This window comes from Erythranthe guttata, chromosome 2, assembly GCF_056151865.1.
Source record: "Erythranthe guttata isolate IM_541 chromosome 2, IM_541, whole genome shotgun sequence".
Classification (NCBI taxonomy): domain Eukaryota; kingdom Viridiplantae; phylum Streptophyta; class Magnoliopsida; order Lamiales; family Phrymaceae; genus Erythranthe; species Erythranthe guttata.
The window spans coordinates 5,064,467-5,082,232 of record NC_142534.1 but is presented as its reverse complement, the minus strand read 5'-3'; the positions used below and the strand labels follow the sequence as shown (position 1 = coordinate 5,082,232).

Here is a 17,766-nt window from a genome sequence, read left to right as displayed (position 1 = left end):
CTATGAGTTTTCTTACACGTTCGTACACCTTTATGACGTCAAATTTAACATAATCTTCTAGATTTCGTGGAATGTTTTCTATTTTGTACTCGTTTTGTGCAAAAATGCAGTTTTTTATGCACCATACACAATCTGATTATTTACAAGCCAAGAGACGCATCTTATCATCATCTTGTTCAAAATGTGGAGTTCAAATATGATAAAATTGGTACAAAATGGAGAATATTCTACATAATTTAGAAGATTAAGATTTCTGCTAAATTTACACCACAAGGGTGGATGTGTAAGAAAATTCATAGTTGAGAGGTGGTAGTAATTACCCAAGGCTGCACCTATTTGCAAGCTCAAAATTTCTAAGCGCAAGAGCTTACTTCATGCAAGACCAAAATATAAATAAATTTACTAAGAGCACGACTGGAAATTACAAATATAACCTCAATATTAATTTTGATATTATTAATTGAAAAAATGCCTTATTGCTATTGCAAGACCAAAAAAAAATGAAATATGACCATTCTTCTTCACCAACAAAACCCAACCTCCTCTTCTTCACAAAAAAACTCTTTCATATTCACCAAAAACCCTCATCAAACAAAACCCTCAAATCTTTACTAAAACTTGAAAAGAAGGACATTATGGACACACAAAAACATTAATATGGATGATTCTAAGGTAGAAGAACACAATGAGATAAGAAATGTTGTACTTTATTTAGCTTTGTGATCGTTTTTTCGTTTTTCGAAAATAATTTCGCGGACATAAAAATTCGACGTTTACAGGTCGATATTTAGCAATAAAAACGACATTACAACGTCGAGAAATTCTCAGTTTCTGAAAAATCGACGCCAGCATGTCGTTTTAATTGCTAAAAATCGACACAGTGATGTCGAATTTTGAACAAAATATCGACACACAAATGTCAAAAAATGCAAATAATCGACAACAACTTATTGTCGAAATTTAGTGAAAAGTTTGACATCAATGTGTCGAAATTTTACAAAAAAATCGACAAGTACAGGTTGATTTTTTAAAACCACAACTCCTTCAAGTTTCAACAATGGTGGTGAAATCTAACCCTAAAATAATCCCCTATGTTCTAAATGGACTTGTGGCGACTGTCGACTGCAACGGCGACGGTGGTGGTGGTCGACTTCATCGGCGATGGCGCGAGACGGCGAATCTGCAAATGGTTTTCTTCTTCCCTCCTTCCCGTTCTTCAATTGTGTTGGGTATCTTTTTTTTTTTTTTTTTTTTTTAATTTGGTCTTGCAAGAGTTTTGGTGTAATTATGTTTATATTTTGTTTGTTTACTAAGGCCATTATAGTATTTTTACACTTAATTTGGTATAAAATTTAATTTGGTCTTGCCCTAAGTAAATTTTGAATTGCATATAGTCGCTGCCATTACCCAAACATGAGAGATTTTTTTGTAAAAGAGCTTTTTGTCTGGTCTCATTTTCTGAATAAGTAGTCCATGATGGACTTATCTTTTATTAAAAGGAATAACTAAAATAATAATTAAATTATACAACTAAAAAATATCCGTTGAAAAATGCAATATTTTTAAAATTAAAAAATATTATCTTGCATTTGGTACATGTTCAATAAATGGGCTTAATTTCACTTTGCACCCTTGAAATATACCATTTTGGCACTTTGCACCCTCGAAATAAATTAATAGCACTTTGCACCCTCGAAATACAATAAATCATGCATAATGCACCCCAAATGATTTTTTAAAGCTAAAAAATATAAATTTAATATTTGTAGTGATATTTTTTTAGGATGCCAAATGTCAAATATTTTTTTTATTCATCAATTATTTTGAAACTATAAAGTTCAAAAATAAAAATACATTCCATCAACATATTTAAAAATTATATTGTTTTATCAAAATTAAATATTTTACGAAAAAAATTCATTCAGCTATTACGTTATCAAGTTATCTGAAAATTATTTTTTCTTCTAAATATTTTCACCTAATATTTTACAAACAGTGACATAAAAGATCCACAATCGAATAATTTAGTGATAAAAGATTATTTTTTTTTTCTTTTGTTAGATAATGTAGTTTTTTTTAAATAATCCGGTGTAATTTTTATTTTTTCGCACTTTGTCCGTTCGAAATTAGGTTTGAGGTTCAAGAAAACAACATTTTTTTTTATTTTGTACCCCAAAAAGAAAAACACCAATGAAAAATAAAATTGCCTTTATTATTCAATTGAGGGTGCATTGTGAATGATTTATTGTGTTTTGAGGGTGCAAAGTGCTATTATTATTTTTTGAGGGTGCAAAGTGCCAAAATGGTATATTTCAAGGGTGCAAAGTGGAATTAAGCCCAATAAATGTCATCTAATTGTTGTTGGACCAATTAATGGAATATACTCATATGGATAAATTTTAAGAAATCAATACATAAGTAACAGTAATCTTAAGAGCTAACTCTCTATGTTTAGAAGCGTTTTGTAACTTATTTTGATTTTATTTTGAGGAAAATATGTTTTGGGAGAAGAATTTGAGAATGAAAGTAATGTTTGTTTATGTTTTGGAAGGAGACAAAATACACTGTAGCAATCAAATCATGTTAAAAGGTGTTAGAAAAATATATTTAAGAATTTTTTTTTTGAAAGATGAAGTGATGTTTATTTGTTTTTTAGTGAATACATTTTCACTGTAGCAGTCAAATCATTTTATTGTAGCAGTCACATTATGTCTGAAGGAGAGAGAAACTTTTGATATTGTTTTGAAAAAAATATTTGAGAAGTGTAATAAATACAATTTTGTTTTGGGGAATCAATGAAAACAATATGAAACTACTCCCAAACATTGCCTAAGTATTTAAATTTATTTTAGTTCATTAATTTCTTAAAGTATATTTTTATTGATTATTACACAATATATATATTACTTTTTAATTATTTTCCAATAATTTAACTTTAGTTACTTTTCATTTTTTCATGATTCAATAATTGTTAGATTGTTATGTTTATTATATTTTTTAAAATTTAAAATGTAAAATAATTGGTGTGATGGAGGTAAGTGTTACAAATGATACTTTAAGGAGTAAATATTATCTAAGCTATACATTAGCAATGTAAAGTGTATTTAAACCTAGATTTTTCTACTAGTTAGCTTCTATTTGTTGTTTCCTTGTAGTAGTAAACTCGATCTAGATTATTTACCTTAATTAGGAATTATGATTTTAGGGATGAACTTGAGATATTTATGAAAATAACTCTATATATAGTATCAAAATTGAGGTAATTTTTAATTCCTAAATTAAAAAATAAATAAATAAATTTAAATAGGTAGTCTCTGATATATATAGATATTTAATTTTATTAAAATATGAAAATTTGGACATCAAAAGTAGTAGTGGTAATAAAAAGAGGCCTAAACATATGGAAAAATTATATATGACTTTCTTATTCGTCCATATATTTTATATTTGACTTTGGAACAAGTCAGAAGAGAAGCACAACACAATTGCTGGAGTCAATTCTCAGTCATTCGCATCTCTCTCACACACACACTTTCTCTCTCACACACGGAATAATAAATAATATTTCCATATATACAACCCTAATTAAACTAATACAAATCCTAATTAAGATCCAATACTAATTTCTCACTCTCTCTCTTTCTCTACAATAAAAAATCTCTGAAGAAAAATCTATCTCTCTCTCTACAATAAACAATTCCAATATGGCTCTTGATCGGTCTTTGAATTGTAGCGCCGTCGTGGGCTCGTGGAAGAAATCATCGAGGCGATCGAAGCGATGGTGTCAGTTAAAACTGGGAGTCGACGAGCTTTTGGCCGCCCAAGGTCTCGTCATGCTCTCCAGAACCGGTGTCGTTCCTTACCCATCTCCCGCCGCCGCCGCCAATCACCTGATCACTGGAGAAGCCAAACAGGGTGATAACAAGCCTGCCGTTCCCGAAACCACCATCCCCGCCGCCGCTTTCAAGATATCTCAAGAATGGGTCCCTACTACGCCATCCCCGCCGCCGGCCGTGACCAAATCTTACAGGAGGTGCGCCGACTCCGGTAAGGGTTTCAATTCATACCAGGCGCTCGACAGAAACCCTTACGCCGTCATCCCCGCCATCCCCGCCGCCACAATCGAAAGAAACCCTTACGCCGTCATCCCCGCGGCCGCAATCGACATAAACCCCTACGCCGTCATCCCCGCCGTCGCCGCCGCGTCCACCAGATGCACCTCCGGCATGAATCCGAGTGGTAAGCTTCACGAGTGCGAGACATGCCACAAATCATTCACATCGGGACAGGCTCTGGGCGGCCATAAGCGCAAGCACTATGAAGGCGTCATCGGCGGCGGATCTAAAAAGAGCCGGAAAACCTCCTCAAACGGCGGCGCAGCCAGCCCAAAGATGATCCGGGATTTTGACTTGAACCTGCCGCCGCCGCCTGATGATCAAGATTTCGAGTTTTAATGAATTCAACAAGAAGTGGAAAGTGCTGTGCCGCCACCTTTATGCGTGTGAACAGTTTTAGTGCCTGATAAAAAAAAATATATCTTTAAAATATTTTTTTCTGGAGTGTTAGTTTATTGTTCCATATTATTAAGGATTCTGTGTATACTTTTATATATTCATTTAAATTCAATGAATTAACTTTTCAATGCCTATTTTCATATTCTTTATCGTTCTTGAATTTATAAGTCTTTTTTTTTATACCAAAAATAAAATTTTATTGAATCAACATGTATGATGATTGATGAATACATCGGACTTGATTGAAACCTTGTTTGGTCCGACAAGAATATGGTATGCCGATTATTTACGAAAATTAGAATGCGGATGAAAGGAATATAATGAAAGGAACGTCAATGAGAATAACTTGAATACATGATTAATTTTCCAATGCGGATGTAATCACAATCTCAACAGAAAATTAATATTGTTGTGGTTGACAGTAAAATTACTGTATTTAAAGTAATTTTAATGTCATTACAATAGTAGACATCAATATTATTACGTTGACCGATCAACAAATCAAACAAAATATAAAAAATCCAAAAAATAAATAATATTGATTGTGGATGATAGTAACATTATTGTGTTTACAATAATTTTACTGCCAACAACGGTAATCTAATAGAACTATCAAACGGTCAACGGGGGGCCGGAAATTTCAAGCGTAACAAAAAGTTCAAAGAAATAAAATAAAAGTCAACGCCGGAAATCAGCGGCTGAAAAACAAAATTGAAAAGAAAAGGTGAAAATTGATTTAATTTGGTCAAAATTTATAAAATTGGAGTTAAATTAGGGTTACATAAGGAATTGAGTTTAAAAGATTGGAGGTTATTTTGTCATAAATATTTAGTTTACCTTTACTTATATCACATGTTAAAAGGATGTGCTTATCGACGAAAGAGATATAACACGTGAATCTAGAATAATAAAGGTGGTGAGTTAGAAACTTATGCATAAAAAACTGTTTAAATAAACTAGACTTGTCATTATAATAAAGTGAACAAAAAAATCGACAAAGCAAGGAGATGCATATGTAGGGATGGCCATGCATGGGGCGGGTACGTGACGGGTTTAGAAAGACATGCACACGCTCCACTAGCAAAATTTATCTCTCATACCCGCTTCGTACCCGTTCCGAGAGTGATTTTAATTTATTAAACCGCCCTATACCCGTAATTTCTTTTATATAATTTATTTAATCAAACTATCTTTCAAACTGAGTATCTTAATAAAAATATATAAACGAGTTGGATAAGCTGGGGCAAATGAGGGTGCATATGATCAAAATCGTACCTGCCCCATACCTGCTACGGGTGAAATTTTTAAATCCTCTTTACTCATCCCCAATCCTCATCACTTGTAGCAAATGGTTTTTTGCTACGATTTTTTTTTTTTGCCATAATAAAGTGTATATTTTACTACGGGATAACTTGGAGTCATAGTAAATGTTAGGATTTACCGTTTACGGTAGCAAAAACATATTTGCTACGGCCATTTACTGTAGCAAAATTTGTGTTACGTCCGTATATGCGACGTAGCAAATTCGTAGAAAATGCGTAGCACACGCTTGTTTACTACAAATTAGGGTCCATTGTAAAAAACTAATTTTGTACTAATGCCCAATTAGCTAACATAGCGGGAATTATCTCGTAAATCCAGAATAGGACGGCGCGCCGGCGCAGGATGGGTATCTGCTGGGATGGGTTAAATTATATTGGCATCTTCGGGTAATAGATTTTTGTACTAGTTAGTTTATGTTTGTTGTTTCCTTGAGGGAGTTAACTCGATCTACATTATTTACCTTAATTATGCTCTATTATTTTAGGGATGAACTTGAGATATATATCTATGGAAATAACTCCATACATAATATCTGGGGTAATGACAAATAGGCCCATGACAAGGGCACTTAATTAAAAGAGGGACATCCAACTTTTTTGTCTTTCAAATAAATACAACCCAATCAAACTTATTTGCAAATAAAGAAAATCCTTATATATATATATATATATATATATATATATATATATATATATATATATATATATATATATATATATATATATATATATATATATATATATATATATACCAAAATTACCTCCAATTCATTGAAACCCAATTTAACTCCAATTTCATGATTTACACCCCAATTTAGCCCAATTTCATCAATTAACCAATTTTAACCCTGATTTCAATTTTGACTCGCCACCACCGGAGACCGCCGGTCGCCGCCGTTGGCCGGCGTTGACTTTTTTTTTTTTTTTTTTTCCTGAAATTTTACTGTCTGAGACAGTAATTTAGTAGCCAAAACAGTAATATTAATTAAAATATTTTTTTTCTAAGAAAAACAATTCAAAAAAAAAAAAAAAACAAAAAGTCAACGCCGGAGACCGGCGGTCAACGGTGGTTGACCGACTGGAAAAAAAGTTCAGGAAAAAAAAATTTCAAAAAAAAAAAAAGTTAACGCCGGAATCTGGCTGGAAAAAAAACATTTCAGAAAAAAAAAATTATTTTCTGAAAAAAAGGTTTTGGGGGTTAATGTGATATATTTGTTTAAATTCGGGGTCAATGTGTAATATTAAGGAAGTTAGAGCATTATGGGTGGAATTGATAAGAATTATATTATTGAGGGTATTTTAGACTAAAGACATGGGGATGAGCTTAATTGAGAGACTGTTTTTTTTGTGGACCAAAATGCATTTAAGTCCCATGTGATGTGCCTTTATGCCATTTGCCCTAATATCAAAATTAATAAATAAATAAATAAATTCAAATTGTTAGTGTGTGACGTATATATAGATATTTAATATGTATTAAACATGAGGCTCTTTGAGGAAACCCCTTGTTAGTTGTTAGGAGAGTTAATACCTAGCCTTTACCAATAGTGTAAATGTCTAGGGTTCGAGTCCCCAATCCTCTACTTCCCCTTGTAATGACTTGAATTACTAAAAAAAAAAAATAAAAAAAAAATATGAGGTTCTTTGAGGAAACCCCTCATTCCGAAACTGCCCTTCCACACATAAAAATAAAATTTGGCTTTAGTAATTTCTCATTTGGATTTAGCATTTTGTTATTGCATATGTCATTTTCCGCTGAATTTATCTTTTTTGCGAAAAAAATTGGATTTTTTTGTTATTACATGAAATCTTATTTTTTTGTTCGTTTTAGCACTTTTCGCACTATTGTAAAACATTTTTTTTATATATATAATATTTAAAATTACGAAACACCATGTTTTTTAGTTTTTTAATTTAATTTATATCTTTAATAATTTATTTTTTAATTTTATCTTCTTTAAAAAAATTAGTATATGAAGTCGACCACGGTTCAACTGTAGTCATCTATAATCACCCGTAGCCATTATCATCACTTGTAGACATTTATAGTCACCCGTAGTCATATCATCACCTGTAGACATCTAAAGCACAAATCCCACTTTACGGCACACCCTCTTACCCTCTGTTCATAAATAGCAATGTACTAGACTATGGTATACTATGATTTACTATGATATACTATGCATAACCCTAATAGCCAAACAACTCCTGACAACCGTCAAACTCTATCCACGAAATCCTAGGCACCAATTGTCCCCTTGTTGTGCAAGAAATCCCAAAACACCATGGTATACTATAATTTACTATGGTATACTATGCATAACCCTAGTAGCCAAACAACTCCTGACAGTCGCCAAACTCTATCCACGAAATCCTAGACACCAATTGTCCCTTCCCTGTGCAAGAAATCCCAAAACACCAAACTGCCGCCGTCAAGAGGGAAGTAACATTCCAACAATAAAACAAACCCAACAACATATTCACTGATCAAAATCATACACAACTATGGTCAGAAGATAGATCTTGGAGACATGAATTCAACAGTGGTCAAACCGTCCAATTCCGATCACCGGATCTATAGTTACGCCTCCGAGAAACCAAGAATGCGAAATTTTATCCAACGCACAGTCAAAAGAACACAATAACAACTCCATGGATCAAAATCTAACGAAATCATGACCATAATATGGAGCACGACGAATCGAATCCAAACGGCGGTGAAATCGTCCAATTCTTATCCCCGGATCTACAGTTACATCTCTGAGAAACCAATGCAGATCCAAATTAGGGGTAAAATATAAAAAGAAAAAAAAAATAATAAGAACAATTGCAGAAGCTTGGTTTCATGATGTCCCAAGCGGCAGATCTACAGTAAATCTCGACCATACATAACCCACTACAACATCGTCGTATCAGATTCATTCAATGGCAAAGTGAGTCTTCTCTTCACCACGTTCCGCGTCATCCTCCCGCCGCCCCTCATTCTTGCCAACAAAACCTGCCCCCGCGAATTCCAAATTCGATCTGTTAATCGTCTTGGTATGAAACTCTTTCCTCTTCAGCCCCCGTTCCGAACAAGTCAACACTATCGAAAGAGAGAAAGGGGTGGGACGGTTGAAAAACGAAGAGAGAAAACCGTGGTAGGGAGGCGGAAAAAGAGAGAGAACGAGAAAAGGAGAAATGAGAGAAGAGAGAAAAACGTAGGTTTTTAATTAGTCATAATAAGGGTATTTTCGGGTTAAACAAAAATAAAAGAACGTTGATCAATTTTGTTTACAAATAAGGATTTAGTTAAATGTTCAATTTAAAGTTGCGCCTTACATTTAATTAGGTTCAGTTTGAGGGATGTCTCCAATATTAACCCTTCTTTTAAAATATTTCTCTTCATTTAAGAAAAACCCACACCCATTTCCAGCTATTATTTTTTCCAATTTTGTCTCTGCCCGCAACATCATCATTGTGTCACGCGCTGGTCATCAGCAATTTTTTTTTCTTTTCTTTTTTTTTCGTTTTTTTTTTCCTGTATCAATTTTATTAATCGACTATGAAGCTAGCATAGTCGATTAAAAAAATTCTTTTTTTTGTTTTTTTTAACTTTTTTTTTTCATAGTTGATTAAGAATTTGCTACTAAAAATAACAAATTATAATTGCAAAAAAAATGCAAAAAAATAATGGTGCTGGTCACTCCATAAACAATTTCTGAACACATAACTAAATCAACACTAAAAAAATAATTAAAAAAAAAACAAACAAACAAATACCTTCATCAACATCAATTGCAACAGTGACTTTCTCATGCCTCATCCTCGTAGCCGTCAACTCATTGCGCCCTCGACGACGAGCGTCAGTCTTCAGCTTCAACGTCGTTGGTGGAAACCACCGCCGTCAACTATACATCCGTCACCACCCTTCACGCGGCGGCGGGAGGCGGCGACAAACACTCTTCCACCACCACCACCACCGTCGGTCGACGTCTTGCTTTTCCTCTGAATTTCAGTCGAGAAGAGAAGAGTGAAGAGAAAAGATGAGAAGATGAGAAAAGAAGAAGAGAGAAACGGCAAATAAAATGAGTTAGGACTTTGAAACGTGAAAATGAGATTTAATATTAATAAGGTGGTTCGGAAATTATTAAAATAACATTTGAGTGTGATATTAGCTGAGGGAGTTTTTTTCTAATTACAAATTCACCCCACCTATGGGGCTTTTCGGCGAAGTACAAGAAAGTTGGGGGTGGTTAAGAATAGCCGCATTACATACTTTAATATTAGCAGTTTTTACCCCATTTTGTGACATATTTGTAATAGTCTAGTTACCTTAGATGCTGATTTTTTATTTCCAATGTAGGGGTACTCTTTCTCCTTGTGTTAGTCCCATAAGGTTTTAACGAGGCCCCCTCCTGCGTATTTTAAATGGAATAATAAAAGCTTTTGGTCAAGAAAAAAAAAACTAATGTATAAATTAATAATTAATAATTTATCGATAAGTTAATATTTCGCTAAATTAATGAAATTTTGACGGTTCCAACTTTATTAATTTATAAAAGTTTAACTGTATATGAGAAATTATATACTACACGGAGTTATTTACCTCGAACGTTTGTTAATTATAGATCTACTCTCATTCATCCAATATAAAATAACCGCAAATTAACAGTGATCGGGTGTAAATAATGGAACTTTCTTATTGGTCCAAAAGAAAAGGAGCATCCATATATTTTATTTTTGAGTTAGGGAAAAAGTCGGAAGAGAAACACAATTGCCCTAGTCAATTCTGAGTCATTAGCATCTCTCTCTCTCACACACAAACACACACTTACTCTCTCACATACACACACACGCAATAATAATATTTCCTTATAGACAACCCTAAAACAAAAACAAATCCAAATCAAAATCCAATACTAATATCTTCACCATCACTTAATAAATACCACTATATAATACGAGATCCTTTTTCTAAAACCTCACTCTCTCTCTTTCTCTACAATAAACAATCTCCAAGAAAAATCTCTCTCTCTCTCTCTACAATAAACAATTCCAATGGCTCTTGATCGATCTTTGAATTCTACGCCGCCGCTCAAGAACTCCCGCCGTTTCGACTTTCTTGATCTACCTAGCAGTAGCGCCGTCGTCGGGTCGTGGAAGAAATCATCCAGGCGATCGAAGCGATGGTGTCAGTTAAAACTGGGAGTCGACGAGCTTTTGGCCGCCCAAGGTCTCGTCATGCTCTCCAGAACCGGCGTCGTTCCTTACCCATCTCCCGCCGCCGCCAAACACGGTGGTAACAAGCCTGCCGTTCCCAAAACCACCACCATCTCCGCCGCCGCTTCACTCGACGTCAAGATATCTCAAGAATCGGTCCCTACTACGCCGTCCCCGCCACCGGCCGTGCCCAAATCATACAGGAGTTGTGTCAACTGCGGTAAGGGTTTCAATTCATACCAGGCGCTCGGCGGCCACAAGACCAGCTGCCGCCTGAAGCCCACAATCGCAGCCGCAATCGACAGAAACCCCTACGCCGTCATCCCTGCCGTCGCCGTCATCTCAGCCGTCGCCAAATGCAACTCCGGCATCAATCGGAGTGGTTATAATCTTCACGAGTGCGAAATCTGCCACAAAACCTTCACAACGGGACAGGCTCTCGGCGGCCATAAGCGCAAGCACTATGAAGGCGTCATCGGCGCCGGTTCTAAAAAGAGCCGGAAAACCTCCTCAAACGGCGGCGCAGCCACCCAAAAGATCATCCGGGATTTCGACTTGAACCTGCCCCCGCCGCCTGATCAAGATTTCGAGTTTTAATGAATTCAACAAGTAGTGGAAAGTGCTATTCCGCCACCTTTATGCGCGTATGAACAGTTTTAATTAGTGCCCTTTTTTAACCCTTATAAAAAGAATATGTCTTTAAAATATTTTTCTGGAGTGTTATTTAGGATTTTGTGTATACTTTTATTCATTTATTAAATTCAATGAATTAATTTTTCAATGCCTATTATTTTCATATTCTTTATCGCTCTTGACTTTAGTTTTTTTTTTAATACCAAAAACAAAATTTTATTGAATCAACATGTACGAATACATAGGCCGTCATTAAAACCTTGTTTGGTCTAACAAGTATTAAATGGTATGCCGATTATTTACGAAAATTAGAAAAACCTAACCTATATAGGAAAATAAAACGCTTAACAAAGCCCACGTTATTGCAACGTAACTAATATAATGAAAGGAACGTCGATGAGAATAAGCAAACTTTAATTTTCCAATGCGAATATATGTAACAACTTTGTACAAGCTTTTATTATGCAAAATGTAAATAACTTCCCCAGAACATTTCATAAATCATATGCCCAACGACGACTAACTTCGAATTCAACTCGATAATAATATGATCAATGCCAAGTTGAAGGCACATCTGCAAACCTTCTCTTATGGTCATAGCTTTTGCATAAAGAATTGGGAAATCTCTATAGAAACATGAAAAGGCTTTCATTTCAACCCATGCATAATTGCGTAAAATGCCCCCTCGGTTCCAAGGGTTTCCATATAATTTATGGGGTTATTTGCTATAGGTCCTTCTATATTATAATTTATTTGTGTAAATCCAAGTCAATATTTAATGTTTTAATAAATTAATAATATTTATTATGGCAAAAATATTCTTAATTAAATCAAATAAAATCCCAAAAAATCTCTCTATCAAAACAAATTCCCAAACATCTGATCTCTTCCAAATATTAACTAAAACAAATAAATTAATTTATAACAAAAATATACAATTTATTTTACAAACTCATACAATTTAATATAACTATCAACGGTCAGCGGGGGCCGGAAATTTCAAACCTAAGAAAAAATTCAAAAAAATAAAATAAAAGTCAAAACCGGAGACCAGCTGGTAAAAAACAAAAATTACAAAAAAAAAAAAATTGAAAAGAAAAGATCAAAATTGATTTTTTTTTTTTTTTGGTCAAAATTTATAAAATTGGAGTTAAATTAGGGTTACATAAGGAATTGAGTTTAAAAGAGTGTGGGTTACTTTGTTATAAACATTAAGTTTACCTTTACTTATAACACCTCTTAAAGGGATGCGGTCATTGACGAAAGAGTTATAACGTAACACATGAACCTAGAATAATAAAAGTGGTTGGTCAAAATTTTATGAATAAAAATCCATTTAAATAAACTAGACTTGTGATTATAATAGAGTGAACTAATCTATATATAATATAAAAAGGGGGCGATATGTCAAACACCCCTCATTGGGATTTTAATTCTTGATAAATCCTTTATTTATAAATGATATTTGAGATAAATCCAATGGGCCTGAAAAACCATATATGCCCTCACTATTTATTAATTAGTATAATTATTTAATTTAAAAAAAAATATACCCATAATCTACACCGAAATCTTCTCCAAAAATTATTCCCCTCATCACGCCAATTCAATTTTTTTTTCCTTATTTTTTTATTTTTTTAATGGTTTTTTTTTTCAATTTAAAATTTTAAACTATTAGTTAAAGTTACCATATTATATTATTATGGAAAATTATTAAAAAAAAATTAAAATATACAATTCCCCATATCCCACGCCATTTTGAGTTTTGCTTTTCCATTTTATTTTTTATTTTTTTAATGGTTTTTTTTAAATTTCAATTTAAAACAAAAATTTGTTATTTTTTTTAATTTTTATTTCAGTTTTTTAAATGGTTCATATTTAAAAAATTGAAATCCACTACATACACAATGAAAATCAATAAATTTTTCGAAAACCACTATAAAATTAAAGTAAAAATTATTATAAAATAAGCATAATCCAGATTAATATTAACGTAATCCACTATTAAATTAGTGTAATCACTCTGAAATAAGCACGTTTTAGGGAGGAGAAAATCGAAGATACATGAAAACCACTCTATATAAACAACTATATAAACATGAAAACTACCTGTATAAACAGCTATATAAACATGAAAACCACTCTGTATAAACAACTATATAATAATGAAAACCACTCTGTATAAACAACTATATAAACATGAAAACCACTATGTATAACAAGTATGTAAACATGAAAACCACTCTGTATAACAAACTAAACATGTAAACCACTCAGTATAATTACAAATTCGTTTTTTTTTTTTGCTCGGATAAACAACATAACGTCCAAGCAAAACAAACATGTTTATACATCTACAATTCTCTCGAGATAACTTCCGATTAAGATGTTCGGATTCGATAATCCATTGAAGACCGGTATTTTTCGAGGTTGATAACTCTACAAAGTGAATCAAACAATATCGAACACCTAGCATCTCCACTTCACCCACTGTGACCGCAACATATCCAAACCCCAATACAAACGGCAGATTAATATATATATATATATATATATATATATATATATATATATATATATATATATATATATATATATATATATATATTAATTATACTTACAAGGTGTATTCATAAGAGAGGGTTTCTTGTCTTCTTACTTCTTAGGCTAACACCCAATTAATACAAAACATCAACACGTAGAGAGAGAGAGAGGGAGAGAGAGAGAGTTGGATAGGGTGAGATAATTCCGTAATTAAATCAGTAACTAACTTCCTAATTATTAGGATTATTTAATGGAAAATATATTATATATCTTTTAATATCAAAATTAAATATACATTATTTCTTAATTAGGGGTATAATAGTGATAATTAAGTGTTTTTAATTAATAAAAATTGTTTTGGATTTATCTTAAAAATGTAAAACAAAATTGGACTCATTGTAATGACACTTGTGTAATGAGGGAGTTTTGTCAAATTTTCCCTATAAAAAGAGGATCTATGCCCTCAATGATTGACATGTGGCAAATGATGATGTCATTTGTCAAAATTGCTTAGTTGGAGTTCAATTGATGAGGTGGATTCTGCAATTGATTATGTGGCATTTTTATTTATGGATGTTTTTAAGTTCTTTCCTATTTTACATTTACACAATCATTTAATAATTACCACATGTATATATATTATTTCCAAAGTTAATATTTTATAAATTCGAAATAAAAAAATCTTATTTATATTTTCAGTATTTCAAAATATATTTATTCAAATAAATACATGAAACTCAATTGTTTTACGAATATTCAAATAATTTTCATAAAAAAAATATTTTTTTAAATACTAAAATATTAAAATAAAGGAATATGTTGTTTTTTTTTTTTAAATTTTCAATATTTTAGAATATTTGAATATCCATTCCATTAAAAATAAAAATAATAAAATGTTTTAGTTTTTAATTGAAGTATTTAATAAATATACACTTTTTATTTATATAATTTATAAATATATATATATATATATATATATATATATATATATATATATATATATATATATATATATATATATATATATATATATATATATATATATAATATTAATATTTCATACATTTAATATACTATAAATTTAAAAAATATTATTTTTTAATATTTTTACTTTTTCGAAATATGTTTTTCGCCTGTATTTAAAAAAATAAAAATTGAAACACTCAATTTCGTTTCTATGAATATTCAATTTTTTTAATATTATGTATATATTTTCCATTTTTTTTATACTATGAATATATTGCCAAATTTTTTTAATATTATGTAAATATTTTCGAATTTTTTATGTTATGGATTTTTTTCGTCTTTTTTTATAGTATGTATATAGTTTCGGTTTTTTTTTATATTATGAATATTTTTTTCGATTTTTTTTGTATAGTATGTATATATTTTTCAAATTTTCTTATATTATGTATATATTTTCAAATTTTATAAGATTTTAAAGTTAAATGACATTTATTTTAATTATGTCCATATATATATATATATATATATGGTAAGTATGGTAAGTATATCAATTTATATTGAAAGAAGGTTTGCCATATCAAAATATATATATATATATATATATATATATATATATATATATATATATATATATATATATATATATATATATATATATATATATATATATATATATTCTCGACATACTATATTTTCAATTGCATATAACAACCAATTAACCAATATTATTATCCATATATACAATGCACGATTTGCTTTCTTCATTTATTTTCTTATTTTTTGGTTTGTTTCCGTTATTAGCGTGATGAGATTTATTTTAGGGTTAATAGCATTTGTCCACCTGTACTTTGCCCGTTTTTGCACTTTGCCACCTTAACTAAAAAAATTTGCACGGGCCCACCTAAACTCACTTTTTTTATGCATATAACCACCTAAAGAGAATATTCCGGCAAATCTTCTCATTTTCCGGCGCACACGCGATGCACATGCTTAATGTAAGGATTTTTTGGTCATTTTCACAAAAAAAATGTGGGCCCTATTTTTTTCATAATTTTATTATCTCTTACACATACGAACAATCAACCCTCTTCAATCTTCACCAACTCTCTTCAATCATCATCTTCTTCAAGCTGCTAGAGAATAACTCCCTCTTCAATCTTCATCTTCTTCAAATGCTAATAATTTTTCAACTTCTCGATTCGAAATTACCAGCCATCTATAATTAAAGCCAAAAGAAATAGATTTTTTACAATTATTGGGTCATAATTATTAAAAATCATCAGCCATCTATGATTAAAGCAAAAAAAATAGATTTTTTCACAATTGTTGGGTCATAAGTATTAAGGGAAGAAGAAAAAAAAATTTCATAAAATTATTCCTTGGAATTGAAACCCATTTCCTGATTTTGAAATATGATATCGATAAATGGGGGAATTATTTTTGGGCCACAATTCGATATATTCAGTTTACCGGAAGAAGATGCCGCCATTAGCGGCGACCCTCTAGATGTTGATGTTGATGGGCGGCGGCGAACGGAAATGAGGGCCTTGGTACACGAGAACCCCTGCCTCGATCAAGAAACAGAGTTCTTCGCAGGAGAGCCCTTGATGGAGGTGGTGCTTGGGCAGCGCCGTGTCTGAGCCGCCGTGGAGGAGAGGTGGCGGTGAAAATACTGATTCGAAAGGGAGAAGTTATCTTGTGGGAATAATGTTTAGAATAATTAGAGGAGTTGTTTAAAGAAGGCTTGGCAACGTCGGCCATTGAAGAGGAGATAAAATTGATGGAGTTTCTTGAATTGAGGGCTATTCTCCAGAACGCCATACCCACCACCTCATCTTCATCGGAAGTTCTTCTCGAGCTGCTTGAAGAAGATGAGGATTGAAGAGACGAGAGATAATAAAATTGTGAAAAGAAATTAGGGCCCACAATTTTTTTGGTGGAAATGACCAAAAAACCCCTTACCTTAAGCATGTGCATCGCACATGCGACGGAAAATGAGAAGATTCGCCGGAATATTCTCTTTAGGTGGTTATGTGCATAAAAAAAGTGAGTTTGGGTGTGCCCGTGCAACTTTTTTTAGTTAAGGTGGCAAAGCGCAAAAACGGGCAAAGTACAGGTGGCAAAAGGCTATTAACCCTTTATTTTACTAATATAAAAAGGCGGCCGTTATATGCAAGCCCATTTTTTTAGTAGTTCAAAACCACATAAAGGAGTTGATTAGTTCAAGCCCGCAAATTAATCTAATTTTATTACATCAAGATCAAAGATGACAAATATACCCTTATCCACAAATAATACTCAAATACAAATAAATCTTATTTTTTATTTGTTCAAGACCAAAAATCGAAAAAAAAAATATCACGACTGCCAACCAACGAGACTTTCATCGCACCGACGATGACCAGCGACCCACCCACTGCACCATTACCACCACCAACAAGTAAGTCCATTTTACTAAACTTTTGTTTGTAAATTCGAAAACATTAATCGAGCATCGATGTCCTTTTTATTAAATTTCTATTTGTAAATTCGAAAACATTAATCGAACATCGATTCTTGATAAATATATATGAATGAACATTAAT

At 32.2% G+C, this 17,766-nt stretch overlaps 2 protein-coding genes and 1 long non-coding RNA gene across 3 annotated transcripts; 2 read left to right on the top strand and 1 right to left on the bottom strand.

The window, feature by feature from the left end:
* Positions 1–3,505: 3,505 nt before the first annotated feature.
* Positions 3,506–4,551, top strand: LOC148772179 (zinc finger protein 1-like). Its single transcript, XM_088814903.1, has one exon. It carries the CDS (start codon positions 3,705–3,707, stop codon positions 4,452–4,454), a length of 750 nt encoding a protein of 249 aa, XP_088671029.1. The 5' UTR covers positions 3,506–3,704; the 3' UTR covers positions 4,455–4,551.
* A 6,279-nt stretch (positions 4,552–10,830) lies between these two features.
* On the top strand, positions 10,831–11,635 carry LOC105978123 (zinc finger protein ZAT6). The gene has a single exon (XM_088814874.1). The coding sequence runs from the start codon at positions 10,877–10,879 to the stop codon at positions 11,633–11,635; it is 759 nt and encodes a 252-aa protein (XP_088671000.1). The 5' UTR covers positions 10,831–10,876.
* Positions 11,636–16,075: 4,440 nt separating this feature from the next.
* LOC148772178 (uncharacterized) lies at positions 16,076–17,045 on the bottom strand. The gene is made up of 2 exons (XR_016030060.1): positions 16,652–17,045; positions 16,076–16,397 (listed from the first exon to the last, which is right to left on the bottom strand). It is a non-coding gene; the product is annotated as an uncharacterized LOC148772178 (long non-coding RNA).
* Positions 17,046–17,766: the final 721 nt, after the last annotated feature.

Bases quoted from the DNA above. Each gene is read 5' to 3' on its own strand.
- LOC148772179 (XM_088814903.1), top strand. From the start codon at position 3,705: ATGGCTCTTGATCGGTCTTTGAATTGTAGCGCCGTCGTGGGCTCGTGG.
- LOC105978123 (XM_088814874.1), top strand. From the start codon at position 10,877: ATGGCTCTTGATCGATCTTTGAATTCTACGCCGCCGCTCAAGAACTCC.